The sequence below is a fragment of the Corylus avellana genome, chromosome 11, assembly GCF_965113065.1.
Source record: "Corylus avellana chromosome 11, dhCorAvel1.hap1.2, whole genome shotgun sequence".
Taxonomy (NCBI): domain Eukaryota; kingdom Viridiplantae; phylum Streptophyta; class Magnoliopsida; order Fagales; family Betulaceae; genus Corylus; species Corylus avellana.
Window position 1 is genome coordinate 15,757,769 of NC_142500.1, and position 14,387 is coordinate 15,772,155.

At 36.5% G+C, this 14,387-nt stretch overlaps 2 protein-coding genes and 1 non-coding gene across 3 annotated transcripts; 2 read left to right on the forward strand and 1 right to left on the reverse strand.

The window, feature by feature from the left end:
- Positions 1-442: 442 nt before the first annotated feature.
- On the reverse strand, positions 443-4,602 carry LOC132166346 (UBP1-associated protein 2B). The gene is made up of 2 exons (XM_059577148.2): positions 3,381-4,602; positions 443-599 (listed from the first exon to the last, which is right to left on the reverse strand). Coding segments are annotated over exons 1-2 (1,164 nt in total). The 5' UTR covers positions 4,544-4,602; the 3' UTR covers positions 443-598.
- Positions 4,603-4,707: 105 nt separating this feature from the next.
- TRNAV-CAC (transfer RNA valine (anticodon CAC)) lies at positions 4,708-4,781 on the forward strand. The gene has a single exon. It is a non-coding gene; the product is annotated as a tRNA-Val (tRNA).
- Positions 4,782-8,503: 3,722 nt separating this feature from the next.
- Positions 8,504-14,241, forward strand: LOC132166764 (RING/FYVE/PHD zinc finger superfamily protein). The gene is made up of 7 exons (XM_059577644.2): positions 8,504-8,850; positions 9,581-9,666; positions 10,909-11,055; positions 11,163-11,271; positions 11,938-12,061; positions 13,278-13,548; positions 13,907-14,241. Exons 1-7 carry the CDS (start codon positions 8,727-8,729, stop codon positions 14,012-14,014), a joined length of 969 nt encoding a protein of 322 aa, XP_059433627.2. The 5' UTR covers positions 8,504-8,726; the 3' UTR covers positions 14,015-14,241.
- Positions 14,242-14,387: the final 146 nt, after the last annotated feature.

Below are 14,387 nucleotides of genomic sequence, written 5' to 3' on the forward strand. Positions count from 1 at the left end.
GATGCTCTTAGAAACCTGCAGCTATTATTTTAGTGAACACTGAAGAATATCAACATTAAATTCTAAAAAGTAACTGCATTCCATGAAAACTTTATAATGTGAGGAGTTCTCACAACAAAAGGAGGACTGTAGGGTCCTTTTTTTTTTGGGATTTGGGGGGGATAGAATGTTATCACCCACGGTCCATCCCATTGAAAAAAAGAAATCCTTGCAATATAAAAAACTTAGAAAAAATGAGGCTGAATCTTCCAAACCAAATCAAATTCTTCCCCCACGATCCAAAAGCATCACATCTATAAGCAAATATCACAAAGAAAGTGGGAGAGAACAAAAACACGTCTATCAGAAATAATAAAGAATTCAAAATGCCTCCGAAGGAAAGAAAAGAAAAACTGAAAACAGTTAATATTTAAGAAATAATTAATTAAAAAAAAAAGAGGAAGAAGAAGAAGTTAAGCTAAATTATTAAGTTAGGAAATAATAGAATAATCGTATTAAAGTTCAAAAGTGCTCCCTATGAGAAAAACTTCCACAACAAGCGACAGTTGACCCAGAACAAGCTCTTAGAATATCAATCCTCAAGCTCAGCAGCACTTCATCTGCAATATGGAGCCCAAGCATGTAAGGCAGTAAAACAATGAAAATGATAACTGGCCCCTCTAAAATATTTTTTAGTAAAATCTCTAAACAACATTAAAGCTTTTGAATATAGAATAAAACAGAACTAGCAGAAAGATCAAGGAGGCAAAGGAAAAAAATAAAAGCAAGAAAGACACTCATACAAAAAGAAGGAACAAAAAATTAGGTACTAAAACAACTCTATCATATTTGTAAGTCAAAATCAGCCCCGACTGGATGATTTACCATATCCAATATGTAGAAATTGCATACAGTTTGCAGGAAATTATTTAAAAAGAAATAAGGTTGGTTAGTGGTCAGTTTAAGCATCAAAAAGAAATTTTAAAATCTTTTACAAATATTATCAGTGCATCTGCTCTTTCTTTGGGGGGGAACATGTAAAAAATTATTCATAATAAAACCAACACAAGTAAACAAAAAGATGAAAAGGGTTAAGACACTACAAATTTTATTTTATTTTTTTAAAAAAGGAAAATTTTGAAAGAGAGGGACATGGGATGCCGCCAAAGATGAAAAGCATTTCTATTCTATCTTATGTCATAGGCGGTTGATGCTGAAAACCCACACCATAATTCTCACGACTGGAAAACAACACAGAAACACACTATGTAAGAATGATACAAATGGAAAGATGATTTGAACATAATGGTCTACCACATCTACTTATAAAAGAATTATAAAGAGCTTATAAGACGTAAAATCTTTTCCTAACCAAAATGTTTTCAATACAAAATTTTTTTGGAGAATTTTTTTTTAATTTTTTTTTTTTTTTATAAGTAATTTTTGGAGAAAATATTTTGTTTTCTGCTATTTAGTTTAGACCCTGCAAGAAATCTTCTTATTTGCTTACCTCGAATTTCTTTGGGTTAAAACCAATAGGAACTCAAAAAGAATCAATGTTGTGGTGGTGATGGCACTACAAAGGAGTAAAGTGGTGGTGGCAGCATGGAAGCCTTAATGACAAAAGAAGCCTCGTGTAGACATATCATTGGTGTTTTGGTTACAATAATGCATGTAATAAGATAAATAAAGAACAAGTCTCATCGTGAACTTTTAAATCTGAAAGCTGAAGTTTGAGATTACCTCAATGTTTTCCAAGTAAAGTTCCAAACAAATGATAAAGATATTACTTCGGACAGGATTAAGGATTTCAAGCAATGCATAACGAAATCATATGATCAATATTTTTAATATATGTATAGAGCATCAACAATGGGGGACTTAAGTGGGGAAATATTGAATTCAGAAAACAGTTCATCATCAAGATAAGGCCAAAAATGATTGAATTATATTAACTAAAAACAAGTCCAGGAAGGACAAAGTCGTGGATGAAAAGAGCATAAGATTTACAAGGAGCTACAGGAAATTAACAAGAAAGGAAGAAGCAAGGAATAGGGTGATTTAAGGTAAAACTGAAAGTGATAATTTCTTGAATGGGTGTTGTATTGATCTAGAGTGAGACGGAAAGTAAAAATAAGCTGTGATGAGTCCCCTCCAAAAGATGATTGTTTAACGTTAAATCCTTCTATTGTTTTTTGGTTTGTAGCCGCTTCCCATAGAAAAGTGTTTGGTGGACTAAGGCTCCTTTGAGGGCGCCTTTTCCGCTTGGTTAGCAGCTCTATGTAAGATCCTTACCATGGATAACCTCAAGAAGAGACGTGTCATTGAGGTGGACAGATGTTGCATGTGCAAGAGGAATAGGGAGTCTATGAACTATCTTCTTCTTCATTGTGACATGGCTTATGCGATTTGAATCGCCTTTTTCAGTCATTTTGGACTGTCTTGGGTTATGCCTAGATATGCAGAATGTTGTTGTGCGGAATATTATAGTGCTTATGGAAGGAAAGGAATAATAGAAGTTTTGAGGACCGAAAGAGGACATTAGAGGAGATTAAGTTCTTATTCTTCAAAACTTGGTATCTTTTGACAATTGCTTATGTTTTTCTGGCGAAAATTAGTTATAGTGATTTTTTTATTATTTTTGCTCCTTCTAGCTAAGTGTTTCCTTTTATATACTTGTTATATACTCAACACTTTTAATGATATGTATTGATTACTTATAAAGATAAAAAAAAATAAAAAAAAATTTCTTGAAAGGGACAATAACCCATAAAAGCATTATTTATAGCCACACTTAAAAAAAAAAAATGGCGGCTTTGAGATTAGAGCAATGAAATATCTCCAAGCTATACTAGCCAGTAAAAAATTACCTATTAACACAGTTGTTCAGAGTCACAGATTAGCCAATTACATGGCATAGTTTTTAGGGCAATACCAGGAATTGTCATCCTGCTAAAAAAGACATCTTCATTGGTATATGAAATTCATAATCTACATCTACTTGTAAAGCCATAGGGTGCATTTCTGCTTCGATTCTTAACAAACTTAATGAAAAACTAATCACATCATAAGACTAAAATCAAGCCCACTACCTAATTAAAGCTAGATGTGGCAAATCCTGCACCCTGATTTTGACCATAAAATCAGCTTTCACAACAATCTACAAGCGCTAAATCCCATTTTCCATGAGTAGAAATCGTTATAACAAAACTAGATATGTTAAATCTACGAACCAATTGAATAAAAGAGCAAAGATGACATCACCGGACAAAATATTTACTTCCATCCAAGTGGTTATTATAAAAGTATCCACAATCAAAACCAAAATTGCAGACAAAGCAAAATCAAGAACTATAAACATGAAAATCACATATAAGAAATTCAATTGAAATATATCATACCACATATACGACGGATACCCACTGACAGACCCACCAGAACCCGCACCCGGTTGCCCCATCTGCGTGTTCGGATACACATGCTGCATACTCGTACCCGACCCGCCGTACGAACCAAGGACCGATTGAGCTGTCGGAATCAACCCCTGGTTCAACGTCCCGGCCATCAATGCCGGGTTCAATGCTCCAGGATTCGCGGCGAACCCGCCGTACCACGGATGCTGTGCAAACATAGCCAGGTTCTGCGCCGTGGCCACCGCCGCCAAAGCCGGAGGTGGTCGCACCGGCAGCTGTGGCTGTGGCTGTGGCTGTGACTGTGGCTGTGCCTGCACCGGATTCTTGCCCTTACCTTCGGTCGCCTTCTGGCAATGCAATCGGTGCCCTTCGAACAACTTGTACGGCTCTTCCAGAACATTCTTCGCACCGGCGTCGCTCTTGAACACGAATAACGCAAAGCCTCTGAATTTTCCGGTGCTCGAATCGAACCCAAACGGACCCAATTCGATCTCCCCGAACTTCGAGAAGAACTGCCTCAGCTTCTCGGCGTCGGAGTCGGGTGGCACGTTGCTCACGTAGATCCTACGCGCAGAAACGTCCGGTGGAGCCCCCGGGCCCACTGAGGCCAGCTGCCACGAGGCCATGCGGTTGCCAATCTTCTTCTTAGGATTACGGAGCGCCTTGTCGGCGGCCTTGCGGGTCTTGAACAAAACGAAGCCATATCCCTTGGCTTTTCCGGTGGCCTTGTCGGGAACGAGAGTGCAATCCTCGATCTCGCCGAAGGGCTCGAAGGCGGAGAGCATGATCTCGCGCGTTGTGTCCCAGCCGAGGCCGTGGACGAAGATCTTGCGGTGGGATACGTCGCGGTCGGCCACGTGGCGGATGTGGCGGAGGAGGGCGGGGATCTCTTGGGCGGCCCCGGATATGAGGTCGAGGAGCTGGTCTTTGGAGTAAGGCTCAAGGAGTCTCGGGAGGGAGTCGGAGTCTGAGTCGGAGCCGGAATCAGTGTTTTGGGGTGGTTGTGGAGTAGGCGTTGAGGGTTGGGGCTTTTCGTGCTTTATGGTTTTGAGTTTTTTGTTGGTGGTGTTGTCAATTCGTTGTTCTGGTGATGGTTCTTCCTTCACTTTTTTGACAAGCTTTCGCTTTTTGGTTTTGGGCGTCTTCGCCATTGGAGACGGAGATGAGAAGGGCTTCAGAATCAGAGATTAGGAGGATGCACAACCGTACAAGTACTACAAACTTGTACTGTTTGGCTAGGGGGAAAGGAAGGTTACAGTTTCTAATTAATACTTGGTATATTTTTTAATGGCAGCAAAGTCTCAAAAGCGGTCTAGTCTGGGTGGTGTAGTCGGTTATCACGCTAGTCTCACACACTAGAGGTCCCCGGTTCGAACCCGGGCTCAGACAAATCCCCCATATTCCTTTTTTCTTCATTCAATATATGTGTCAGCAAATCCGTTTTGCATTTTGAGTTATTTTTATTCCTTATTTTTTGATTTCTTTTGGGCTTTTTTTTATAATTTATGTGGGTTGTAGTTTTTAAAATTTTTCATGAGTTTTTTACATAGACTTAATCCAATTTTTTAATTACACTTGTAGATTGTAATGTGAAAATACAAATTAAATTATATACATTGGCAATACAATTATTTATAAAACTGAATTCTAATATGAAACAAATACAAATGAATTGAATTCCATTGTTTTGAAATAATGTTCATAGCTAGATAGTGGAGACACAATGTCAATTTAATGTTTTAGTGATGTTACAAACCACCAAGCCAAATTAGCCAATGTTAAATGCATGAATCACATAGAAATAAAGTCTTATATATAGTGGGCTTTGATACCAAAGTGGGCTAATGAAGATGAAAATAATTGAAATTAATTGAAAATAAAGATGAATATAAAGCAGTAGAACCATCCATGTAGGTGGTAATTGCAAGTAAAATAAGCATGATGCAAGAATTTTCAGAGTAAATGCGAAATTATAGCGTATAAAAAATAAATGGAAAAGATTGATAATGAAAAGATATCAAAAGATCTGATTAACATGAGTACTTACAGATTCAAACGTAGTTTAGAAGTAGCGAAAGTACACAAAAACATAACAGATTACAAATATTAGGCAATGCAGAATGAGTTCAGTGTTTAGGCTGAAAACTTATGCCCTACAATGAGGGGGATTTGTCCTTTTTATAGACAAAATCCAATGGGTAAATAAAAATTACATTGAGAAAGTTAACAGTAAAAGTAAAGAACTGTAGTGTCGGCAGAAATTGTGGCAAAACTGTAGTGTCAACAAAAACTGTAGCAAAACCTGATGGACAAATGTATCAGTGCCTTTGTAAAAGGCAAGTGATTGGTGTCACTGCAAATGAACGGTGTCATTGTTACTGTGAAAGGCAAATGAACGATGCCACTGTCACTGTGAATGGCAAATGAGCGATGCCACTGTGAAGGGTAAGTGAACGGTGCCACTGCAAAGGGCAAATAATTATAAATCTTCAATTCCATGGTAATAGTTATCGAGGCTATCACTAGAAAATCCAAAATTTTCGTACCATTCTCTCATAGAGAGGAAGGTATAATTGGCTTCTGCCTAGTCATATTATGTTATTCACTCCCATATGTACATATGGGGAGGAAGGTATAATTGGCATATGCCTAATCATATTATGTTATTCACTCCCATATGTGTGAATAGCAAATATGATATTCATTTATGGGAGTTAAGAGCAGAAAATTTACTCATTAATTCGTAACCCATATGAACGGACATAACAAATACGAAACAATTGTTGACCGTCCTTTTAAACACCACTATTTTTAAACTTAGCGGACCGATTCACTTTGGAGGTGGTGCCACCGCCCTACATAGAGAATTGGGATACTTAAATTCAAAAAAGGATAGAGATATCGTTAGGTAGAAACGAGACATATGAAAATATAGTGTGCTAATTGACCCATATTTTATGGACAATTGTTTTTTTAAATGCTTATATTGCCTTTTCTTTTTGGTCCTTTAATGCTTTCGTAAAATCAAGCAAAATTAATTACTGAAGGTCGACCGGTTCTAAGCACGAACACAGTTAATGATCCCTCAAGAAATAGAAAAAATAATAAATAAATAAATATTTTTATTATAAGTTATAAAAATATTCCTATTATTTTTTCTTTAAGTAAATAAGAAATAACCATGACAAATCATAAACGATTTTTATTGAGTGCACTCCAAGTCAGTTATATTTGGCCTGCCCACCAAGTTTCGCCAATCCTTTAGAGTATTGAATGGATTTTTTTCCTATTATCTTGACGGCAAGGATTAACCATCTCCGTCTATCCTTATATATAAATATAAATTGCATATTAAAACGACACATTTTTAGTGTTTAATATCAAAATGACGTTATTTTAAGGTAAGGTTAAAGATAATATAGGTATTAGAGAAGGCTGAAAGCTTCATTTTCTCATTCGATTACGCCACTCACCGGTCACCGTCGCACCTCCCCCTCTAACGGCTGTTGCTACTCACCACATCCCAATCAATGTTAGTAATTTTATGGTGTCATTTTCTTTCTCCTTTCCAAATTTCCTCAGGAAAATGAGCTTCATTTTAACTCTTTTATGGGTGTTACCATTTACCTGCAAAATGATGCAATTGTTGACCATTGTTTGATTTGTGCTTTCTAATGCCATATCTACGAGCCTTGCCTAGAAGTAGTGTGGGTGACGTGTCATCCAGTTTAATTTGTCCTTTTTCAATCTTGGTGTGGGTATTTGCGCCCGCATTGGACCGGTGGGCGGTATCTCAAAACCGCCCATTGCGTAGAGTGATGGTGGAGGTGGTGAGTCAAAGATTACTTGTAACACTCCGATCCCATACTGAGAAGATGAGAAGAAGCTTATATAAAGTGGGTGGTTTATAAATATAGTCATAAGTGTTAAGTTTTACTTTGCTAAGTGAAACTGGGCTTTATAATGAATTCTAGGAAAGCTCCAAATTGACTAATCATTTTGAGGTAATAGCGCAGATATGGCTAGCGCTTTTTTCTTAATCGTTACATCACCTGTTGGCCGTCTTAGAACATTCACATTTAGCTCGAGAGTTTGTTGAGGAGCTACAGTACAATGTATAATTTTATTAATAAAAAAATAATTTCATCATCTCTTATTTAATAAAAAATCATTTAAACTTTTATCTCATTTCTCGTAGAACTACATAAGGAATAAAAAATAATAAATTTTAAATAAAATATTAAAAATTGATAGTTAAAATACTAAGTTGGATGTAGTTACTTTTAAAAAATTGATAGATAAAATAGAAAAAACTGATATTTTGGTGAGCCAATGTGAATGCTCTAAGGCAAATAGGCAATGTACACCCGTTTTGACTACCTTTATTTATTATTTTTATTTTTTTAACACTTAATTTCATAAGCATTCCATTTTTTGGAGTTTAGGTGGTTAAAAAGTCGGGTTAAAAAAGACGGAAAAACTGAAACGGATGGATTAAATTGTCACAATTTGTTACTTTGTAGGAAATGATCGTCGCTTTTTAAACTTTGAATATTAAAATTTAGGGAAAACTTTATTTAAAATTTATGAATTTTCAATTTGATGCAATGTATTTCTCTGTCAAATTTTAAATGTCAAATGTGATAAAATGACCTTTATAGCTCTGAATTTTTTTATAAAATTTTAAATTTACCCTTAATTGTCAAATTTACAATAAATAAAAAAAGAAACTCGAAAAGTAATTTGGTATTTTTAGTAATTTCTGTTAGGGGTTAACGACTGAATCTGACAGATGAGGTCAATTGAATCAAATTGAAAGTTCATGAGGTTAGATTGAGAGTTTTTAAAATTTAAAGTGTTTTATCTAAACGCGTGATAATTCAAAAGTTAAAATTGAAAATTTTCCTAAAATTTAAAAGAATTTTTAAAATAATACTTTGAGGGATTGATATTTTTTTTTTATAAAAAAATTCACTCTGTACTTTTTCAGTCACCAAAAAAATTGAGGTGAAGGGACAAACTAGTCAAACGAAAAAAGCAAAGGTCCAAATTCGTAAAACCACAAATTCCAAACTCCACCATCACGATTACAGAGACTTTCTTGTGTTTCCTCGTGTCATCAGAAGCGTCATCGATGTTGAGTTTCTTCTGAGACCAACGCACAATCGCACCTACACGCATAGAGAGAGTCACGGAGAGAGAGAGAGAGAGAGAGAGAGAGAGGGAATTAGGAATTAGGGTTTTTGTTCATGAATTCATAGTTTGAGGCGGAAACCCATTGCCCTACAATTCTCTCGACAGCTTATTCTCTCTCTCTCTCTCTCTCGCAATCCAATGGTGGATCACTCGGACTCTTCGCCTCTCGTCCCTCCGTCGCCGATCGCCGAGCCCGGCGAGATCGACCTCGAGGCCGGCCCGGGCGAACAAATTCAATGCAGAATTTGCCTCGAAACTGATGGTAATTTCCCATTCTGTTTCCTTAAACTTTCGCTTCTGGTTCGATAGGTCATATTTCTTTCTCGAAATGCATCGAATTAGGTTTCAGTTTGGTGGAGCACCGAATTCCCAAAAAAAAAAAAATTGATTTTCTTAATTTTCTGTGAAGTTTTTTTACATTAACGTGAATTGTAGGAGAAAAGGTATCAGGCTAATGTAACTTTTTGCAAATTGTTAGGGGCAACACTGTATTGGGTTTTGCTCGAGGAACTGAATAGAAGTTAGGAGTTGAATCGTGTATTTGTTTATTGTTGCTTTTGCCTTCTAAAAATGTAAATTTGAGTGAACTAAGGGGACCAATTGCATTTGAGTTAGCTAGGATGAGCGCTTAATATGAAATTACCATTGCTTGCTCTTAATTTTCTCAGCACCCAGACAAAAGATTAGGAAAAACCATGAAAGCAGTACTTCAGTTCTATGTGAATCTCTTTATACAATTTTACTTACCAAAAAAAAGTTCTATGTGAGTCTCTCTTAATTATGTCCGTTGGTGAAAAGAACTGCGCTGATTTCTCTGATTAAATGTTAATATTGTAGAATTTTTGTACAATTATGGGTCATGAATATATTCGTGTTGTTAGTTTTTGCTTTATATATATATATCCTTTTCTTTGATTGCTGTTTAAATGTGTTTTAGAGTTTAGTGGGACAATTTAGGCTCATCAGCTTGTGATCGTCGCCTTTTCATTCAGGTAGGGATTTTATAGCTCCTTGCAAGTGCAAAGGAACTTCAAAGTATGTACACCGGGAATGTTTGGATCATTGGCGAGCTGTAAGGGTATGGGTCCTATTCCTATTTCCACCTTCTTATTCAAACTACCAATTGGAGCATAGTCATTCCAAGGTTTCTTATGCTAGTCATTGATTCAAGAATAGCTAATATGTTAGACCATGTTATTCGTCCCAAAAAAAAAAATGTTAGATCATGTTATGTGAGTTACTTGTAATCCAACTAAATTACTGAACCCCAGTGTTGCTGGTCAGTATATGATCTTTCCATATTTATCAAATTCTAAGACCTCTAGTCATTTATGTCTAATATGCGTCAGAGCATGTACTCATCTGTCAGTGGTCTGAAAGTTTCATTCAATTGTATACTCTACACCACTATCACTATTCTTAAGTTGGAGCTGAAAAACGTGTTTGTCAAGACCCTATTCAATTGGGCCAGGATGTTTAATGTTTCCTAATTTTCTACTTTGCCTTAATTTGTGGATTTTTATTCTTATTTTTGCCTATAGTGGGGCCTTTCTTTGTGTACAATCCGTGTACTAGGGTTGCCCCCCTCTGCGCTTATCAATGAATTATTTATTTATCAAAAAAAAGTTTTGTTCTATCTAAGGAACATTTTCTGCAAAAGTGATCTTAATTTTTCCTTTTTTATTTTTTTAATCTCTCTCTCTCTCTCTCTGTGAGAGAGAGAGAGAGAGAGAGAGAGATAGAAGGGGTGTTAACATTTTTGGGTTTAAACCCACTTTGCCCTCTAACAATAGACCAGCAGACTTTCATGGTTTTTATTTTATTTTAAAGGATAAGTAATTTTTTTATTAGAAATTTCTGAAAGTAATTGTTTTCGGGTACAAAGATGGGGAAGAAAAGTTGCAAACTAGAATCATGTTTTTATTCATGTTCACATAAATGTGACTGGCTGCATGTGGAAATCTGTTATGAAGGCTAATGAAGTGAAATTTTCTTGTTGCTTGCTAAAGTGAATTGAGGTTCACCTTGCAACATATTGCACGGTATGATAACTGTCATGTTGGCAAGCTGAATCCCAGGCCCCATGACACATGTGAATAGACACATAAAACACACACAAATTATGTTATTACATGTATGAATTGCCAATTTCATGATGGATGTACGTGTTATAGTAAGATTATCTACCGTGAGTTAAGCTTTTGATGATCTTTGCATAAGCTGCTCATTAACACAAACTTCTGCAGCATGTATCTTCATGTTCCTTAGGAATTGCTGCTATTATGTTTAATTTATCCGAATCTCATGTTAACTTCTGCAGGAAGGGTTTGCTTTTGCTCATTGCACAACCTGCAAGGCCCCTTACCATTTGAGAGTTCATGTTGCTGCTGATAGGAAATGGCGAACCTTGAAATTTCGATTCTTTGTGACAAGAGATATTATATTTATATTTCTGGCCGTTCAGCTTGTACGCCATTTTCTCTCTAGTTCTAGATGAGTTTTTTATTCTTTCATTCTTGATAACTTGCATAATTGATATTTTGGTTCCTATGTCTATATGTCCATTTTATGCAGGTGATTGCTTCACTGGCATATTTGGTGTATTTTATAGATGGTTTCAAGCAATTCTGGCTTCGTCAGGCGTGGGGTTTCGATAGTGAGCTTAGTTTCTATTACATATGTGGTAAGATCTTAAGAGCCTTACTAATATTTCTAAAAGTATATAGCAGTATGTTTATCATGAACAATGCTGGTCAATATACTGTCCTTGTAAATTCATTAATGTGATTTTATCTTGGGTCACTCATTAATCTGCATTGTGAATTGGTCATATATTTTTCTGTGGTCGCTTGCATATATTTACAACATAGTACATTGAGTCTGACCAAGATGATTGTATTTATAGGGTCAGGGGGGACCTGAGAACATGTTGGGACGATTTTCATGCATTATTAATGCTCCAAAGTATAGAATAAAGTTATTAGTTATTTTACAGAAAAATGGTGACAGGTTCTATGACAACCAATTATGACGTTTACAACACTCAAAACTTATCTTTTTGTGCCAAGTAAATGGTAGATGTGGCAAAGTGGAGGTGCAGTAATTGACCTTTATTGGTAGTTGATGACTGGTGAATTTCCTTACGACTAGAATCTTTGGACATCTTTTAGCTTGGGAAATGGTTATCAATTAATCAATTGAATAGTCATTGATGGTAGGAAGTGTCTATGTGCTCATTTGAGACTGATGACAAGGCTATATGTATTGACTGTCACTTTACCTTTTTGCATGAATATTTGAATGCTGTTATTAGTGTTGGTAATTCGTGCACCATTATTGTTGATTACAGGAGCTCTATTGTTTTTTGCACTGCTTGGGCTGTCTGGGTGCTTTATTACTTGTTATGATCGACGAGTGCGCAATGATTTGGCTCAGCCTTGTCGAGAATTATGCCTTTGTTGCTGTCAACCTGGGTATGATTCTGCTGTGTGTTTTTGAATCTTGGACTTGGTTGTTGATGATTATTTAAGACTTGCTGTCAAGTTTGCTGCTAAATCATTTTAATTATTACCATGTGATTCTTTCAGTTTATTCTACTTTTTTTCTTACCTTGTCCTCAGTTATGCCTTTGTGTAATGTGTAAGTGAGAGGGGAAGAGTTGAATGCCAGGATGATTTTAGTGCTTTATGAGAATCAATACATGCTTGTATGTCTATTCATGCCGTTGATCCCCCCAACACACCAACCAAAATGGTTGCCTTTTTGCTATTCAGACTTACATTCAATGCACATATAATGAAACTCTACAGTCACTAAGGTCGCGTTTGTTTTGGTGTAAAATGTTTTCTCATCTTTTGTGTGTTTGGTGCGGCGTAAAATGGTTGGTCAATCCGAAAATAATTTCTGTTGACTGCAAAAACCATAAGGGAGAGCGTGGAAAATGTTTAATGCTAGTTGAGAAGCGCTTCACACTTCCGTGAGCGACAACCAACTTCAACTCTGTCACCAAACCCATTTCCTCAATCGCACCCTCTTATGCTACTTTGGCTTCTCTGTCTCCTCGTAAGTGTCTCTCGTCTTCGGCTTCGGCTTCAGCTGGTGGTGGCAGATTGGTTTCTTCATACCAGGTGCTTCCACTGGTGATAGTGGATCCGTTGCTGTTGAGCTGGTGTACTCACCAGCATTGTCTGTGATAACTGTGTTGGCAACGAGCACGGGGGATTTGCTGTCACAGCAGCCACATTGTTCTCTGGTGTTTTTTTGTTTTTTGTTTTTTTTTTAAGGTGGGCAGGTGGCAGGTATGTGTTGGAGACTGGTAAATGTTGTAAATGGGCTTTGGTGGGCTGGCTAGGCCTTTTGCTTGATGCTAAACCCCTATATGATGCTGGCTAGATGGACCTTCGCTCTAAACCTCAAAATGACATGAATATATCCTTTTAAGGTTTTGTCTTGCTACCGATGTTTGAGAAATGAAGTCTTGAAGTTTTGGGCCTTGTGACTTACTTTGAAAGGGTTTCCTCGTAAAAATCTCGTTTATGTAAATTCATTAATACCTGTACATAAGAAATGCATTTGATGTTTACGTAAATTCATAAGCTATATATGTTGTGTGCTTATTACCTCTGTAAAAATAAAAAATTCAGATCAGTGGTGAATGAGGGGATTCAATTTTTCTCTCTGTTGTTGCAGTGTGTGTGCAGATTGTCACTTACCTGGTACTCTCTGTATGTGGACTGACTGTACCACATGCTTTGAAAGTTGTGCTGGTATGGCAACTGAATGTGGTTGCTTAGGAGGTGCTGGTGAAGCAGGGCTACCATTATTATTTATAATGGCTTTGATTGTTCTGGGACTTTTTACTGTGATTGGGATATTCTACAGCGTGTTGGTGGCTACAATGGTTGGACAGCGAATCTGGCAACGGCATTATCACATACTTGCGAAAAGGATGCTAACAAAGGTGAGTACAGATGACCCGTCTCGTGTTTTTCTTCTTCTTTTTTTCTCTATTTGCTGATAGACTCAATAACAGTCAATGGTGCACTAAGCTCAAGTTATAGCTGCATATAAGAGCGAATTTGTTGAAAAATTAACTTTTAGGAGGGGCTATGGCAAAAAGGATCCAGTTTTTGGTCTAATTAGAAGTGTTGGCATTAGAATAAAGATATATTATACTCCATCAGCAATGTTGGACAATTGTAGGATAAAGATATATTATCTAGCGTTACTCAGTTATGACATACTTCTGCCACTTATGTTTAAAACTATCATATAATCGTTGGTGTTGGTGGTGAAACTGGTTTAATTTGGTATGCTAGGAATATGTGGTTGAGGATGTTGATGGCGAGATGACAGGATCTGATTGGTCTCCCCCACCTCTTCCCCCGGAGCATGTTCAACAGCTGAAAACACTTGGCCTCTTATGAATTCAAAGGGAGTAAAAAATGGGCGAAAGTTTTTAGCAGTTATTAAGAAGAGCTCCAGGGCACTCTTCATTCGGTCATATATGTATAATTGTGAATGATAATTTGTGAAAAAAACGTTTCTGAAATTCTTACTATTACTTCCCCTTCAGTAAGTGTAAGAAACAAACCAGGTATAAAAATTACCTCCAATAACTAACAACAGGCATATTAGTGATACTTTCATTTCATGCTATAATCTTGTCACAGATATATATTTTTCAGAATTTGTCATTAAATGTTTGTAAAGCTTTTCCTCGACATTTACGACGCTTGTATTATTTTTATTCAACAAGCTATGGAATTATTACTTTAGTAAGAAAATAGGGGTGTGTTT